We start from the raw sequence: 18,149 nt of genomic DNA on the forward strand, positions 1-18,149 counted from the left end.
CATCTTTACATCATGCCATTAAGCTGTCTATCTCGTTCCTGTACTCTGCCCCACTACAGTGGTAGCATTAGCAAAATTTGTCAATGGAGTTAGAGTTTAATTTGGCTATACAGTCATGAGTTTATAAGGGGCTGAGTACACAGCCTTACTGAGCACACAGCCTTGCTAAGCACCAGTGTTGAGGATTATAGCAAGACAATCTTTACCAAATGCAGTCTGCGGTCGGGAAGTCAAGGATCCAGCTACAAAGGGGGTGCAGAAAACACTAACACTTAACAAAACCTTCTTGCCCACTATTACTAGACTTACAAACAGACCTCTCATATTAGAGTTGAGCTTTCTCTGCACTTTCACTGTAGCACTATATTCTGCATTCTGTTCTAATACCCTGGCATACCTATGTACTTATTTATGTTGAGTAGGGTGTGTCTGGTTAGCATGTAAAACAATATTTTCCACTGTATCTCAATACATGTGACAGTAACAAATCAAATCAACCAGGCTGGAAAACAGTGTCCAGCCAGGTCATTTACCTGTGGTCTGATAAACCGAAGTCAAATGCAAACTCAGAACTTGGAATGTACAAACCCACGTGGATAACAAGCAAAACAATCATCCAGAATGAAGAACTGCCTTTGTTGCCAGTGAACTCAAGCACTTCAACATGGATATCGCTACTCTCCAGAAGACTTGAACAGAAGGCAAAGGCAAGTTGAAAGGAGGAGGTAGTGGTGACACTTTACAGTCACGGAGATGCACAGCACAGAAACTGACTCTGTCCAACTCGCCCACGCCAACCAGATATCCTAAATTAATCTAGTCATTTGTTAGCACTTGGCCAATATCCCTCTAAACCCTTCCTAATATGTACCCATCCAGGTGTCTTTTAAATGTTGTAATTGTACCAGTCTCCACCACTTCTTCTGGCAACTCATTCCATACACACATCATCCTCTGCATGAAAAAGGTACCCCATAGGTCCCTTTTAAATCTTTTCCCTCTCACCTTAAACCTATGCCCTCTAGTTATGGACTCCCCCACTCCAGGGAAAAGACCTTTCTATTCACCCAATCCATGCCCCTCATGATTTTATAAACCTCTCAGGACACCCCTCAGTCTCTGATGCTCTATAGGGAAAACAGCCCAAACCTATTCAGCCTTTCCCTAGAGCTCAAACCCCCAACTCTGACAACATCCTTGTAAATCTTTTATGAACTTTTCTGGAGAGGAAAACCCAAAGATCAACACAGGGTGCATGGAATTGGATTTGTCATCAAGAATGGACTTGAAAACCAACTCTTAAAGCTCCCTATTAGCATCAATGATTATCTCATGATGCTTCTTCTATTGTTTGCCAAGAACCAGCAAGCAACAGTCATGAGTGCCAATGCTCAAACCCTTGATGCCAGAGATGAGGCAAAAGGCTGCTCCACCCTGTACACATACTCACCAACATTCCTAACAAAAATACAACTGTTGGAAAGGAACCAGTTAATGTCTTCACTTAAGCATCTTGAAGAACTACTTCCAGCCTCAACACGACTCAAATCCTTTACCAATCTGTCCCAGGTCAGGTTCTGATCCATCCCTCCATTAACATTAATGGAGAAATTCCCCCATTTTCCTTAACTGGAAAGCTTTCTCTCAACTAAAGCTGACACTGACGCAAAGATTAAACATCAATCTGCAAGTACCACTTTCAGATGCCTAAAGATGAGTCTTTGATAATCATGACATCCATGCTGATCCCAAGATCCTGATGTATAAAGCAATCACCCTTCTGAATTACTCTGAAATTTGCACTACCTACAGACCCCATCTCAGGGCCCTTGAGAAGTACCACCAATTCTGTTTGAGATGGATTCTCTGCAACAGCTGGTCAGACATGAGGATTAGCATCAATGTACTTGAAGCAGCCAACAGCACCAACTTCAAGGCCATGATCATCCAAAACTCTCTCTGCTGGGTCGGTCATCTGCTTTGAGTGCCTGAGTTCCAATTGTTGAAGTCAGTCACCTTTGTCCAGCCTAACAAAGGCACTCAATGAATAAAGACAAATGAAGTGTTTCAAAGACTCCTGAAGCCTTCCCTCAAAAAACATTGTTGTTGATGCATGTTCAGTAGTGGTCAGTCCTAAGGCCCTTCCTATTTGTCGTGAATGTCAATAATTTAGAATTAAAGTGGGGGATATGATCAAGAGGTTTGTGGAAGACAAATTGGTAGGATGGTAATTGGTGAGAAGGGGAATTGTAATCTGCAAGTGGATACCAACAGACTGGTCAGATATGCAGAGCGAGAGCAAATGGAGTTATAAACCATAAGACATAGGAGCAGAAATTTGGCCATTCAGCTCATCGAGTCTGCTCCTCCATTTAATCATGACTGATAGGTATTTCAAATGCGTTTTCCCACTTTTCCCCATAGCCTTTAAATCCCTTAGCAATCAAGAACTTATCTATCTCCATTTTAAATATACTCAACGACTTGGCTTCCACAGCCTTCTACGGGAAATGATTCCCACAGATTCACCATTCTCTACCTTCAGAAGTTTCTCCATTCTAAAGGGACTTCTCTTTACTCTAAGGCTGTGCCCTTGGGCTCTCTTCTCTCCTGCCAAGGGAAACATTTTCCCAAAGTCCACTCCGTTCAGTAATTTGTAAGTTTCAATCAGGTCACCCCCCCCCATTCTTCTAAACTCGATCGAGCATAGTCCCAGAGTCATATATGTACAGCATGGAAAAAGACCCTGCGGTCCAACCCGTACATGCCGACCAGATATCCCAACCCAATCTAGTCCCACCTGCCAGCACCCGGCCCATATCCCTCCAAACCTTTCTTATTCATATACCCATCCAAATGCCTCTTAAATGTTGCAGTTGTACCAGCCTCCATCACATCCTCTGGCAGCTCATTCCATACATGTACCACCCTCTGCGTGAAAAAGCTGCCCCTTAGGTCTCTTTTATATCTTTCCCCTTTTCTGAACCCTTTCAAGTTTCACAACATCTTTTCGATAGGAAGGAGACCAGAATTGCATGCAATAGTCCAACAGTGGCCTAACCAATGTCCTGTACAGCCGCGACATGACCTCCCAAATCCTGTACTCAATACTCTGACCAATAAAGGAAAGCATACCAAACACCTTCTTCACTATCCTATCTACCTGCAACTCCACTTTCAAGGAGCTATGTACCTGCACTCCAAGGTCTCTTTGTTCAGCAACATTCCCTAGGACCTTACCATTAAGTGTATAAGTCCTGTAAAGATTTGCTTTCCCAAAATGCAGCAGCTCGCATTTATCTGAATTAAACTACATCTGCCACTTCTTAGCCCATTGGCCCATCTGGTCCAGATCCTGTTGTAATCGGACATAACCCTCTTCGCTGTCCACTGCACCTCCAATTTTGGTGTCATCTGCAAACTAACTAACTGTACCTCCTATGTTAAATCCTCATATGTTTAGAATTCAATCTAGAAATCACAGGGATATTGGTGCACATACACACAGATCCCTGTAGGTAGAAAAGACAATTTGACTGGAGAGAACTTGACTGAGTAAAGAACTGGAATACTGCAGTGTTCTAGTTACCATATTATAGAAAGAATGTGATTGCACTAAAAAGGTTGCAGAGGAGATTTACCAGGATTCAATCTAGGCTGCAGGGTCTGAGCTATTAGGAAAAACTGGAGAAGCTGGGGCTGTTTTGATTTGAGCAGTGATGGCCTGAGTGGATTGCATTAAGGTCATGAGGGGTGGGTAGAAAAAGAATTCTTCCATTAGCAAAGCTGTCATTTACCAGGGACACAGCTTTCTAATGCTTGTCTTAAACTTAAGAGGAGAATTGATGGGAAAGGTTTAATAGTAATAAAAAGGTTGACTGTTTTTTGAGAGAGATGATAGCAAATTAAAAGGAGAGAAGGATAGCAAGTGAAAAGAGAACAAATAATAATCGGCGAAGATTGGGATGAGGGGTGGAAGTTGAGCAGTTATCAAATTAATGGGTATAGAATGAAGGGAACAAGTGATCACACTTATGAGTAAGATGAACTTTGAGGTGACAAAGAGAGAAACTACAGAAAGATAATTTAAAAATATGGCAGTGAAAGCCTTAGAAAACCTTTTGTCTGCTGACTTAAAGTGGAGGAAACGGAAAGAGTTGGCCTTCATTTAGCAACAAAGTAGCTCACAAATTCTTCCCACTTCTTAGAGATTGTGAACATAGGAAGCAGGGATAGGGATTTAGGATGCTGTACAGTGGAGATGTCAGGGAAACTTTTGTATTCCTGAATGATCTAGGATTAGATGAGTTGTTTTGACAGAAGATCAAACAACAGTTTCCGTGGTCCAGCCAGATCTGAGAATGAATTGTCAACTGTACAGACAATGCTTTGACTTAATGGATTAGAGAGAGATAGCAATGCTTTTCATGGAGACTATGACATCAAGCATGGAGGTGAAGATGTGAACGATCAAGTCAGCAACTGCAGAAATAAAACTGAAGTGCACATGTAACTGACTTGCAGGCAGATTAGCTATAGTCAGGAGGGGGGTGGAAAGCAAAAAAAAAAAATTAGTGGGACTGGGGTGACGAGCCTTGGAAAGAGGAAGCAGATAGAGATTGATACCCAAAGCTCAGATGTCCTTACCAGTGATGGCACAATCAGATTTGCAATCACAAGATACTAAGGCCAAAGGAGTGGTCATAGAGAGATTAAGGAGCAATAGGAAGACTGAACCTGGAAAATTAAAAGGCTGAAGTATTGAGATGGAATTAAAATCACAAAGGATAAGTAATCTCTTGAATCTGCTGCACTCAAATAATCTACAAGCCAATGTGGAACAAAGTCAAACATTTTTGGGAAGTTTCAATACGAAACACAGCACGAATGATCCACATGGAATGTCACCATCTCAAAACAATTAGTAAAAGTTGTTGTCAAGTTGTCTTGCCCAGTAACCTGACTGGTAAGTTTATCTAGGAGAATAATGAACATTAGAGGCCACACTCAGCCTTGGGCTACCTTAGGAGAGAGTGAGGACTGCAGATTCTGGGCAGTCAGAGTCGAAAAGCGTGGCACTGGAAAACACAGTTGAGGCAACATCCAAGGAGCAGGAGAGTTGACATTTCGGGCATTAGCCCTTCATCAGGGATCTCCTGCTCCTTGGATGTTGCCTCACTTGCTGTGCTTTTCCAGCACCATAATTTTTGTCTTGTGCGAGCTTAGCTGATGAGAACACAGTGGATCACAACTGATGGGATGAGGAACAAAAATCAGATGTTCCACATCTGATTACAGCATAGCTGCATTACTGGGAAATATGCCTGTGCAGACAGCAAAAGAGGACAAAGTTAGACCTAGACCCATTTTTCATGCACTCTCAATGCAGATTGCCCTTAAAAAGTAGCTAGTAAGGTAAACTGACTGAGGGCTGCCAATATCTAAGCCACCATGACAGAGAGCCAGTAAGCATCGTCTGGCAACAGAAAAGGGAATAATTTTTCAAAATGCTCTCAAATGTACAGAAATTTTAATTGAGAGCTTGGATGTTCCTACATGCATTTAGAAATTTAAACTGGGAATGTGAACAAAGGCAATTGGAAAGTTGCCCAAAAAAGGGCATTTTCTTTCCTTGAATTGAAAAACAGGTTGATGATAGCCAACCCAACAGGGCCCCACATTAATACAGTTAACACATTGCTTCTACCCAATCGTGATCATGTATTCTTACCTTCATACCAATAAAAATACAACAGTTAGTCAATTCTGTACCACCACCATAAAATTGAATTGAACTCTCATTTCCCATTTAGATATGCACTATGGAACAGGCCAAAAATGACAAAATAAATCTAAAATGACCAAAACAGGCTGTCAAAACAATGGAACAAAATGGAGTACAGGAAAAGCTTCCAGAAAATGCACAAGTTGTATACTTTATGGCGACTGACTGGCCAACCTAATTCAGTCTAATATATAGCTCCAGATTGACATACAAATTTAGCATTTCAAATCATATTCCAGTTATTAATAGCTTTGCCTACCAAAAAAACCATATATAAAATCAAGCATTTCCTTTGAAAGGTACTTTTTGTCCAGTTTGAATATGTTGCTTCTGCTCCATCTATGTAGATGCATTAATAATGTGTTGGCACCATTGCCTCTGAAGTTTCCCAAGGATATGTCCTAGACCTACAACATTCTCCACATTAAAATGACCCCAAGACATGAGGACAGGCTGATGACACTCAGTTCTTCCTCACCATTAATTCTCTTGATTCAGCCAACATCCAGCCTGTGCTGTCAACTGATTTGCCCAACATCCAATTGTGGATAAGCAGCAATTTCCTCCAATTAAATATCATAAAGACAAAAGCCATTGACTTCAGACCACCACAAACTCAATTCTTTCACGAGATTTCAACCCCATCAACAATCGCAGGCTAAAGTATTTGCAATCTTAGCATCCTATGCCTTGTCTACCTTCTCTACTCAGCCCATCTTCTACTGAAAAAAACCGTACCCTTACTTTAATGTGCTGTTCATGCTTTTAGTTAAGACCCCAAACTTCTTACCCTTAAGATTTGCATTAAAAGTTACTATATTCTTTACCCAATATCCCTCATGTGACTGCCCAAATTCATTAAGGGACTATGTTAAAGGCATTACATAAATGCAAGTTACTATTATTGATTATCTCTAGACTCAACTATTTCAATGCTCCCGTGCCCTCTACCTGACATAAATTTGGGCTCAACAAAAATTTTGCAGGACAAAACACGACGTGCATTAAACCCCACTTATTCAACATGTTCATGCCTGTTGACCCACATCCTCAAATTTAAAGTTCTTTCCTTTGCACTAAAATCCCTCAATACATCTTATCTCTTAAAGACCTTAAATCCTTCATTAACTTACTGTACAATATTATAGCAAATTCAAGACAATAAAATAATCTCATACATGGAAGCTACAATTGCAGCTATCATTACAACTGATGTAAAAGAAACTGCAAGCTAAGAAAAGTAATTTTAGTTTGTTCAAGTGAATGCTAAATTATCACCTCAGCCAATTAAATCATTAAATTTCCCCTTTTCAGAATACATTCCTTTCTCCCACCACCCACCCCCCCTCCATCCCCAAGTTTGATGTAAGATTTTGTTTGGGGGGTGGGGGGGAAGGAGTGAAGTAACTCAATTTTATGATAACTTGAGTTTCAAACAGACTACATTTTCGATGCCCCTATGCCATAGTATGTAGGGGAAAATACAGATAATCTGTTCATTTCAACAAAATATGAAAAACATTGTTATCCAATTTTCAGTAGTCCAAACATTTAACATACAAGCTATAAAATTTACTAATCAAACTCTAAAGTTCAGAGAAAATTCCGTTTAACAGTCTCAAATGCTTTTTGCAGATTCTGATTTCAATTTATGTTGATTGAGGCCTCCACAAGGCCTAGCTGGGCTTGAAGCCTAACAACCTTTTTTTTATTAAACAAATACCCGCAATCTATACCCTTTAAGAACAGTTCAACTACAGCAGACGGTTGGATTGTAGACTCTTAACGATCGTCACTGCACTGCTGTACGTCTCGCTCACATTATTGATGTTACAGAGTCGCTAATTTTCAGTTTCATTCACTCGCTCCCTCACTCTACACTGGGAGACACAGGCCTTAAAGGGCTCACACGAGCCGTTCCGTTTCGCAAAAAGGATAATCTCTTAAACAATCATATGAAATACCTTCAAAAAACCCCCAACCGCTGGGTTTCCTTAAGGTAATGTTTAGCAATCTTATTTTTAATTTTTGTTTAACATATTTTGTATGGATTACGTCAAATTCATTGAAACCTAATTGGAAACCAGACTTTAAAATAACTATTCATAACTAAGTTTTATTTTCCATATATTTAGATAACTATATAGAAAGACTAATTATTAAGGATCTACAAGTTTGTTAAACTGAAAATATTAGCTAAATGCGAGTCCCCTTCTCCAGCCATATATGCAAGTCCCCATCTGCAGCCGTTTGAGACCCACAGGTTCCCAAATTGAGTTTGTCAACAGTGGAAATGGTTTCTAAAAACAAATTTAAGCAACTCATACCAACTAATATTTTATCTGCCTTAAAGCAAATAAAAATAGTGCCAACAGTAAATAAAGCGTACACATGAAACGTGTTCAAAAAGGGTTAAATCTCAATTAATGGGACATCAACTATAGCCCTTTATTTAGAAACTGCATCATTATCTAACATTTTTATTATTGTATAATTGTTACCTTGGCGAATCCCCCGAGTGAGGTGACTCTGCTGTATAAAGCACTCAAATCCAACTCTCTCCCTCCGATTATTGGGATCTTTCTAAAGGATGTCCTAAAAACATTAAAAATAAGTCTCAGCTCCACATTTTTAAAAGGTAATTTTAAGTAATTGTTAAAAAGGGCACTTGCACCTTTAAACACAAAGGAATGCCCCACTGAAAGTTTGGGAAAATGTGTTATAAAATGTTTTATTTATTGTTGCAAATATTGAATGATATATTCTCCAAGCTAATTAATGCTGGTGTTAAATTTACTCACCCCCAAAATGATAATTTTAAGTCGCTCCGAATTCAAGGTGAAACAACTGAAATGATTTTAAAAATCGAGATAAAGTGGAAGAGTATTTTTAAAGTTCTACTTTCTTCCCACACATTGCGATGGATAAGCCCCCTCCCTACTCAACCTGACAGATAATTACAGCAACTGAGCAATAGAATGCAAGAATAATGCAATTCCAATTATGTTTTGTAAAAAAAAAATGTGAAGATGAAAATTAGACAAAAATACTTTTTTGCCAAGAATTACTGCTGGCACATGGTGGTAAAAGACGACGAGAAAGGCAGCCAGTTAATGTTCAAGCCCCTCTGCTGCTCAAGTTCCTTTCGTTATTTATACAAAAACTTTTTCAAAGTGAACATATTTCATCCTTCACAATAAATTAATTCTCGGCGCCTGTCGCCTTTGCTCACTGTTCTGGTAACCGAGTGACAAGAGAAAGCCTTTGAAGGCCCCTGAATAAAACCACCACACACCTTATCCTTTCCCTCCTACAACTGTTAAACGGTTAATTCGTGTCTGTATTCCACCCCCCACCCCCCTCCGCTGATTAAAAGTTGCATTTATTTTCTGCCGAAATTATTTTTTTTACCCTTTACTCCTGTGAAAGTGCCGCAGCTCATCCAGGAAACTCCTGCCAGTCCTCAAACCGCCGCTTTTACTCGGAGTTTTAGCCATAATAATCTTTCACAGGGAAAAAAAACTCCCCAAATAAATAAAAAAAAAGGTCAGGGAGAGCTCCCGAGATAAATCAATCCTTATTTTATAGATATAGATATATAATATAGATAGATATATATTCTCTCTCTACAGTCTCTTCTTTCCCATCTCCGGAGAGTCGGGCGCCGGAGCCCGAGCCATCGCCGGCCGCGACGGGAATTAAAGCGGAGCTTTGGGGGGGGGGGAGAGGCAGCAGCAGGAGGAGGAGGAGGAGAAGGAGGCTTCGCCGAGATCAAAGCCCCGGTACTCGCTCGGTGCCGCTCACTAGCCCGGGGAGGGTGTTATTTTTTTCCGCCGCTCTCCTATAACAATCCTGCCAGCCTGTGAGGGGGGAGGTGAGATTTTAATCTCCTCATCACCGTCTCTCGCCTGCTTTTTTTCTCTCAAAGGGCCGGGGGTTTTGGCATGAGTTCGGCTCGTTTCTCTCCATCGGCTCCGGTTCTTTTTTTTTTGTCAAATTTATAGATTTTTTTCCGAAAGAAAACGATTCGAATTTTAATTTTTTTCAAATTTTTTTTTTCTGTCTCTCTCCCTCTTCCCTCACAGACAATGAAAACCGAGCAGCCGAGCAATTACCCGCCAGAGGGGGGGTCCTGCAATTCCGCAAAACAGCCCGCCGCCATGGCTGCCCGGCCGTCGCAAGGCAGGCCGGGGATTGGAGTCCACGGCCCCGCGGCTAGGACGTTCAGGGGATAGGAGACGCTGGGGGATAGAAGACTACGACTCCCAGGGTACACCACGCCAACTGCACCTGATGCGCAGGCCGCCAGGGACGCCGTTAAAAACGAGAGCGCACGCGCTTAGACGCGCGTGGGCTGTTGGGGGATGTAGTCTGTAGGTCGCGGAGGCGAAGTTAAAGGAACGCAGAGTGGGTGCGCGAGCCTTCAGCGATATTGTAGTTTTCGTGTGTTTTGCGTCCTTATGGACAGATAGAAAGGGAGCAGCGTGGGGAACTACAAATACCGGCATGCAACACCTGCAGCTTGTTTATAGCCTCAAAATGGTGGTTTGCTGAGATGTTGTTGGAGCCTGTGTTCAGAAACTAATAATTTCACTGAGGAGTGTGTGGGTTTTTGATATAGTAGATATCCCACAGCATAACTAAAACATCGCATATTGTCCCGTTGGAAATGAGGTTCCTGCCATCTCCCTGAAAGTACAGGTAGAATAGAAGAGCTTGCTACTGATGTTGGATATTTGAACGCTTACGACAGAATAAAGTGAGACTATTTTGAAGGTTGTCGATTACAGTTGGTTTATTACTTAAACTGTAATTTACATGGATGTAAGCTATTACGATCAATTCTGTTACTTTTGTGTATTTGTGCCCCCTTTTAATGTCTTTCTGTTTTTTATTGATTTTGTGTACATTATAAAAAGTTGGTTGAGCTGAGGAATCGCTTCTTTTTGTTTTCCGTTCATTTTACTATTACCTCGGATTCTTATGTATTTCGGTTCTGCTTATTTGGAGTTCTCAGCGTAACAGAGATTGAACAACAGTATTGTTAGACGCAAGTTAAAGGAGCAAAATCACTTGAGTTGGAGATCTTCCGCTTGCTTGTGCTAAACTTCAGTGTCGAATTTACCTAAAAGTGATTGTCAAGATGATATTGACCACCTAGTCATACATTTTACAGTACAAAAGGATGTTCGTTAGTTCAGTTAGCTGCACTGCTGATTTGTGAAGCTAACGGTGTGGATTCAAATCTTGCACCAACTGTGATGGACTCTCCTACTCATTTGAGGTGTGGTGACGTTCTGATTAATCCACCAACACGTTTCTCTCTAATGAGAGAGCAGTCTTGTAGTCCTCTGGCATTATGGCAACCTTAACTTTTTTATTACAGTACTACAGAAGTCTTTTGGCCTATTACCTTCATGCCCTCTTGCTGCAAAGACAATTTTACTAGTTCTATCACCATCTTTCCCTTTTCTCTGTAGCCCTATAATTTTTCTTTGCATATCTATCTAATTCCATCTTGAAGTTGAAGATTAAATCTGCCTCACCCATGCCAGAGGTGCATTTCCAATCTTACCATTCAACTTCAATATAAACTGAAACAGTTAATTTGGATCCACTGTTTGGATCCAAAAATTGATTTGGATCCCATAATTCTTACAGGCAGAAGATGTACTACTTTATACTTTCTTGTTTCAATTCTTGAAGACTGAAAAGATGTAATTGCACAATTGACTATTTGCATCTGTGTATCAGAATAAGAAACAAAACAATTTTACATGTTTCAGAGTTGTTGTAGAAAACATTAATTCCCCAAAATAAAATGTTGTGGCAATTCATCGGTCTCCTATTTATAGGCAAATTGGTTCCTTCTGGCTGATTTACATCATCCAGTTTTCATCAGTGATCAGATTGTAAATGTTGGCATCATTAATATGACTCTACAGAAAAGCTTAATGAAAAGATACCGATTACGAGTAATGTGAAAGTAAAGAACCTACAAAAGCATAATAAGAATTATGACCTGGTAATGCAATCATGTGGATTTGACTGCAGTATTGTAAGTTTAGGTTATGAACACGGAGGCAAATAACTTTTAAAAGTGCAGAAACAATGAAGAGCATACAGATATTCAGTGAAGATTTAAATCAAAATTTTTGCACTGGGTAAATGATTAAGGAAGGGATGTCAAGCAGATGAGTGGAATGCCTTGTATCTTGCTTTAACTGAAACATGCTTTAATTTAAAACCAAAAAAAGTCTTGAAATGTCCCTGGTTCGCTAGTGATTATTCTGCCTGTTAAAATGAAAAGTAATCTTGCTCAACAATGTTAAGGACACAAATTCAACATCCAAGCCACTGTAGTTCAGGAAGATGATTCACCCCCATCTCGTTAGGTAAATTCAGACAGGAAATGCTGGTTGGCCTTGTTGGTGAATTTTGGATGGGCCACTTCCTGAGAGTGAATTTTAAAGAAAATACTTGGCTCAGTAAGATCCAACATATTCTGATTTTATTTCATTTTAATTTAATGAATGCATGCACAAAAATGTTGTTGTGGATGAAAGTGTAATTCAGTTATCATTCACTGCCATTGAAGTAATTTATTTGCTTCAGTTCTATTCTTCCTGTTGCATCTTTTTGGAAACTCTACTGGTTTCAAGCTAATAGACCAATACTAATTGTGTCTTAGAATTTATTTTTAAAGGCTCTTTGAGAGAGATCCTATATAATGCAGAGCAAGAAAATACTATTCAATGAGTTAAGTAACTAATGTTTCTCAAGCATGTAATTATTATTCCATGAGAGTACTCGCTTAGTATGAGTTCAGTAGCAAGGTCATGTTGAAAATAACATTTAGCATTTGCATGATTTGTGATTTCCTTGGAAGAAACAGGTGACTTTGGACATATGGTTCTCAAAGCTCTGCACTCCTGGGGTATTCCTTGTGTCTTGTCTGCATCAGTAGATTAACTAATAGAGATCAGTTGCAAAATTACTCAACAGTTTGATTAGCATTGTGCCATGTAATTGCAGTGACAATAGAAGGCAAACAAGCTTCATTGATCCTGTGTTTTTATTTTTAAAATGGGAGATATTTACTCTGGACTCCGAGGGAGTGTTGAATCTAACAATTTATACAATAGATTCTGTTTAGAATGGATTTGACTGGTTTACCATACAGAACAAAGCAAGTGCACACCCTAAATTTATGCATATTGCTAAGTCCTTAAAATGCAACACATTTTTACTCTAACACCTGTTCCTTTGCGGAAGCATTAAGATGAGAAGACAGTGGGTCGTAAGTTATGCGAAGATCAATTTACATTTGAAAATAGATATGAAAGACTGGAATCCAAAATAATGAATACAGGGATCTGCTATGGGAAATTCATCAAACTTCACCGATGCTGAAAGTGATATCTGCCAAATCCAACAGTGTTTTTTTTGTATCTGAAAGGAGAATGTCCATGTATCAATAGTCTGTAATATAACATGCATAGATTATGACTGAGCTGATATAAACCTGTGAAAGATGTTTTGAATTAAAAAAAACTTTAAAAATTTTAAGTCAAAAATCCTTTCTGGGAGGAAATTTATGTACATTCACTTGCATTCTTGGCCTGATGAAGTCAGCAAGTATCTGTTGTAAAATAATGTGTATTCAATTTAAAATAAAGACTATTTAGTTACACTAGTCACAACAGTGTGGGCTTGAGAAATAAAAACCTTGCATGTTATTTTCTGGCTATAATAGGACAAATGGAAGTGAAGTCAGTAATCTGCAGTCCTGGCTGACAAACAGGGATTGGAGTAGAATGCCACGGTCAACTATATCAAGAACCCAACATTTCAATGTGGAGTTTTTCAGTTTTTTTTCCACTATCAACTAAAATGTAATTCAAATGTTAAGAGTTGTTCAATACTGTGATGGGGTGGAAACCTCATTGGAGAAGTTCTGAAAGTTGGGAATAGATTTGGATGGCCTCAACATATTTAAGGACTTTGGAAAGAAAAGGAACATTTCAGATGGGGCAGTAGTTTGCTGAGCTAGACCGGTAAAGGATTTGTTGTTTTGAGTGTGATGATTTTGATAGATATAAAATTAAGAGGAACAGGAACTAATAAACCATTTATTATTTCAGCTAACTTGTGAGAGAGGCCCCCTTCGGTTAATGGCTGACCATGGGTTGCATCCTCGTTGTTCTTTCTGCTTCCCTGAAGCAATGTCCCTTGTGACTGAAGAGACTAATGCTGGAGTGACAGTCCCAGTCGCAGAGATCGCATCTGTATGTGGTCGTTGATCTGCTCGAGTTGCTGCATTCCTTCCTTGGTGTCTGCTGCAGCGCTCATCAGCTTCTTTTCCCCTGTTTTGAGGTGTTGGCTCAGGGTGCTTCTCCACCTCATGCGGCCAGCTGTAACCATTCCAGGGACTCGGTAATGATATCAAGCACCTTCATGCAGACGTCCTTGTAGCGCACCCAGTGGGTCTCTTCCCGGATGCAAACTCTACATAGCAGATATCCTTTAGGATGAGGATGTGGCCCAGCCAGCGCAGTCTCCACTGACTGAGCAGAGTGTACATGCTGGGAAGGCCAGTGTGAGACAGGACTGCTGCGTTGGACACATTTTTTTGCTCGGATAAGGCAGATACTCCTCGAGTGGAAGCTATTCAGTCTTCTCTCCTGTCTGGCATATGTAGTCCGCATTTCACTGCCATACAGCAGTGTGCTTGGGATTTGTCCATACTTGAGTCGTGAGGCAAGCAAGAGTTGAGGCCGCATTCCTGATCCTCTTGTCGATTTCTAACATCAGCTAACTTAGAAGCTCAGAAACTAAGTTAATTGACCAGTTTAGTGGGAATAGAGTCTAGAGAGCAAGAGTTGAGGCACACTAAGTTCATTGAAGAAAGCCATAAGATTATTTGGGGGAGAAGCTGGGGAAAATATTAATTCAGTATGAGGGAAAAGGGAAGCCTTAGAGGATGTTAGGCCTGCACTGTATGCTAGGAAAAGGGAGGGAAGCAGAAGAGATTGCTTTTTTAAAGATTCTTCCAATTACATTAAAATTCCCAATTAAAATTAGCTCCAAACACTTAATTGCAACTGGAGATTCATATCTGCATTACTATAGATTAGACTTCTTACAATTGGGTGCAATGTCAAAGGAAATTTGTTGACATTGCATATTGATGCCTCTGCTAATATAGCTGTTGAGTAGTCAAAATGAATTGGACTGATGGGTAGAAGTGTATGTAACAGGAAGTTTTTAGGTTTGACCCTGCCTGCTGCTTTCTGGAATTAGTTTGGAAACAAGAACTCTATAATGGAAGGTGTATCCACCTGATGTTTCCCTTCTAAAAAGAATCATCTCGATGAGTTAAGGGTAAAACCTATTTGTATTTTCTAAGCAACTGTGCCTGCCAAGAATCCAAAGATGACCATGCTTAATTAGTGACTTGACCACCCAGAGGCATACAGCATGGAAACAGAACCTTTGGTCCAACCAGTCCACGCCAACCATGTTGCAAAACTAAACTAGTTCCACCTGCGTGCGCATGGTCCATATCCCTCCAAACCTTTCTATTCATTAATTTATTCAAATGTCTTTTAAATGTTGTTTCTGTAATGGCTATGACATCCCAGTGCCCATGTTTCCATACATGCTCTAAGTCCAGCCTTACCAAAAATACCTCTTGTATTGAAATAAATGCATTTTAATTCTTCAGTTATTTCATTCTCTGACTTGCTCTTAGCTGTCTTCTTTAATTAGCTTGCTCTTTTCTGATTCAGAACCGTCCTCACCTTTTTTTTTTTTCATTTTACTGTGATTTAGGAACCTCCATCCCTCCTCCAAAAGTTTGTATTCTCCCAAATAAAACTAGCAAATCTCTCCACAAGGATATTTGCCCCTTTCCAGTTCAGGTGAAACCCCTCCTGTCTTGGAAGGGATCCCAGTGATCCAAGAAACCGATTCCCTGTAGATTGCATCACCTCTTAAGCCATTGACTTATCTCCCCTCTCATTTCAATCCTTCCCTCACTAGAACTTGGCACCAGAGGTAAACCAGAGATTACTACTTTTGATATTCTGTTTTTAACCTTCTACCTAATCTGTTATGCTCCGTAATAATGTCATTCTTATCAATGTGTACAACATCCGGCTTCTCACTTTCGCCTTTTCACAATATGCTTCAAACGTGTTGAGACATCTTTAATGTGCTAGAAAATCAGAATAACGTACTTCAGAAAATTTTACATCATATCCTTTTGCCTTCAAGAATAACTCTAAGCCAGAGAGTATTACTTCTCTTAAAAAAAAAGTGAGCTTCTGCAGAGAAATACTACTTTTGTTTCCTCTTTTCCTCTCTGTTTTGGGTTATCTCAAGGGATAAACATGTATACTTTCATAATACTGACTGTGTGGGGTAACCAGTATTGCATCTTCATAAGTTTTGATGATAATAAATCAATAGTTCTGTATTTATTTGGCCTCCTTGGTAACTGGGAAATATTGTCTCTTATGGAAGCATGGATTAGAGGGAGTAGAGTAACAACGCACTTTGTTATTAAAACAGCAATGAAATTGAGCTGTTCTCTCCCTCCAGCCACACAGTTCTTTAAAGATATTTACACTGCTGCAATTTCTGACCTAGTGATAAACCCCAATTTTAATTGCTCCACCATTGATGACTATGCCATCAGCTACCCAGGTTCTAAGATCTGAATACCCTCTCTGTCTCTTGTACTGTTTTTCTCTCATAAAATGCTTCATAAAACCTTTTTTGACCAAACATTTTGCTATCTCCTCTAATTTTGTCTTGTGTCTGTGTCAAATGTTGTTTCATAACATTTCTTGATGCTTTATTATGTTAAAGGCACCATGTGAAATTGAGTTCTTATTATGTAGATATGGCCTTGTTGGAAATTGCTACTGGATTTTGTTCCACCCATCTTTCAGGCATCACATTTCAGGTTAATATGAACTGTGGTTGTATTTAATTTACTTGTTCATCCAAGGGAAATGTTTTAGTCCATGACATCATTACAGCTGGATTAAGTCAGGTGAGTTATGATCAGAATTCCAATAGCAACACCACTTGATTCCATTGAGATCCTACTGTCTACTGTTTTCCATTTGGGTCTGATGTCTTGTGGATTTCTGTAGAGCATTCTGCACAGAACATATTTTTCACACTTAAATCACCCTTGCAAATTCGGAGCACATTGAATTTCCCATCATTTATTTCAGGCTACTACTGTGGACCCTCAGTGAATTTAAACAGAAGTTCCGCCTAATCCCTAAGAAGCCTATTATAATCTGAGCATTTAGAGTTCAGTGGAACAGCAAGTTAGAAAAAGGAGTGGGGAAACAAAAAGTGACTTCTTGGATGGCTACAGCTAAAGACATTTGGCCCATCATGCCTATACTGCCTCTTTGCAAATGTATTCAATTAAGTTTCCCCACTCTCACAGCTCTCCTTTTCCCTCATCTAATTCCATTTTGAATGTTAGCATTGATTCTGATTCCACGTCTCTTTCAAACAGCTTACTTGTATCACAGCATCTCGATTTGCAAAAAAAAACTCCTCTGGTTCTTTTGCTAAAATTTGTGCCCTCTATTTGCTAACCTTCAGTCATGGAAACAGTTTCTCCTTATTTATTCTATGAAAACCGTTAATCATTTCAAACCCTCCATCAAATCTTTTCTTGGATTCCTACGCTGAGAACAACCCCATCCTTTTCAGTCTTCTAATCCGGATGTTACTATAATAAGTGTTTTCTGCGCCTTCAAAAAGAATTGACATTCTTTCTAAAGTATAATATCCTTGCTTTTGTTTTCTGTTCCTCAATTAATAAAGCCAAGGATACCATATGCTTATCATTTTTAATAGGTTCTCAATTTGTCATGCCTTAAAGATTTGTGTTCATAATCAAACAAGTCTTTCTGTTGCAGGATTCTTTTTAAAATTGCTCCATTGGTTCACATTGCTCTCTTCATTCTTCCAACCAAAATGTATTACTTCCCAGTTTGCAACTTTAAAATTGATCTGTTGATTCTATCAAACTGCGTATGTGCTCCTGAAATCTATTAGTATATTTTTCATTCTTTACTATATTTCTGAATTTATACATTCGTAAACTTTATCATTATACTCTGCGTGTGAGGTTATAAACAGGAAAGGAGAAGTCATCCTGTTCTGAGTTTTCTATAGGCCTCCAAATTGTTCCAGGGATGGAGAGGAAAGGATAGCAAAGATGATTCTGGATAGGAATGAGAGTAACAGGGTAGTTGTTATGGGCCTTTAACTTTCCAAATATTGACTGGAAGTACTATAGTTTGAGTACTTTAGATGGGTCAGTTTT

At 39.5% G+C, this 18,149-nt stretch overlaps 1 protein-coding gene and 1 long non-coding RNA gene across 3 annotated transcripts in view; one reads left to right on the forward strand and one right to left on the reverse strand.

The window, feature by feature from the left end:
• LOC122563310 (AT-rich interactive domain-containing protein 2-like) overlaps positions 1-9,379 on the reverse strand; it is a 258,669-nt gene extending 249,290 nt beyond the window's left edge. Inside the window, exons 1-2 of the mRNA XM_043717025.1 lie at positions 9,197-9,379; positions 8,287-8,380 (exon numbers count right to left, since the gene is read on the reverse strand). Of these exons, the coding sequence (XP_043572960.1) occupies positions 8,287-8,380; positions 9,197-9,282 (180 nt within the window). The 5' untranslated portion in view covers positions 9,283-9,379. The remainder of the gene's footprint in view (positions 1-8,286; positions 8,381-9,196) is intronic.
• Positions 7,696-10,718, forward strand: LOC122563311. 2 transcript variants are annotated; one of them, XR_006315558.1, is made up of 2 exons: positions 7,696-7,784; positions 9,871-10,718. It is a non-coding gene; the product is annotated as an uncharacterized LOC122563311 (long non-coding RNA). The 2 variants fall into 2 exon arrangements; XR_006315559.1 differs by lacking the exon at positions 7,696-7,784 and adding an exon at positions 9,568-9,659.
• The last annotated feature ends 7,431 nt before the right edge of the window (positions 10,719-18,149 follow it).

The sequence above is a fragment of the Chiloscyllium plagiosum genome, chromosome 26 (assembly GCF_004010195.1).
Source record: "Chiloscyllium plagiosum isolate BGI_BamShark_2017 chromosome 26, ASM401019v2, whole genome shotgun sequence".
NCBI classification, from domain to species: domain Eukaryota; kingdom Metazoa; phylum Chordata; class Chondrichthyes; order Orectolobiformes; family Hemiscylliidae; genus Chiloscyllium; species Chiloscyllium plagiosum.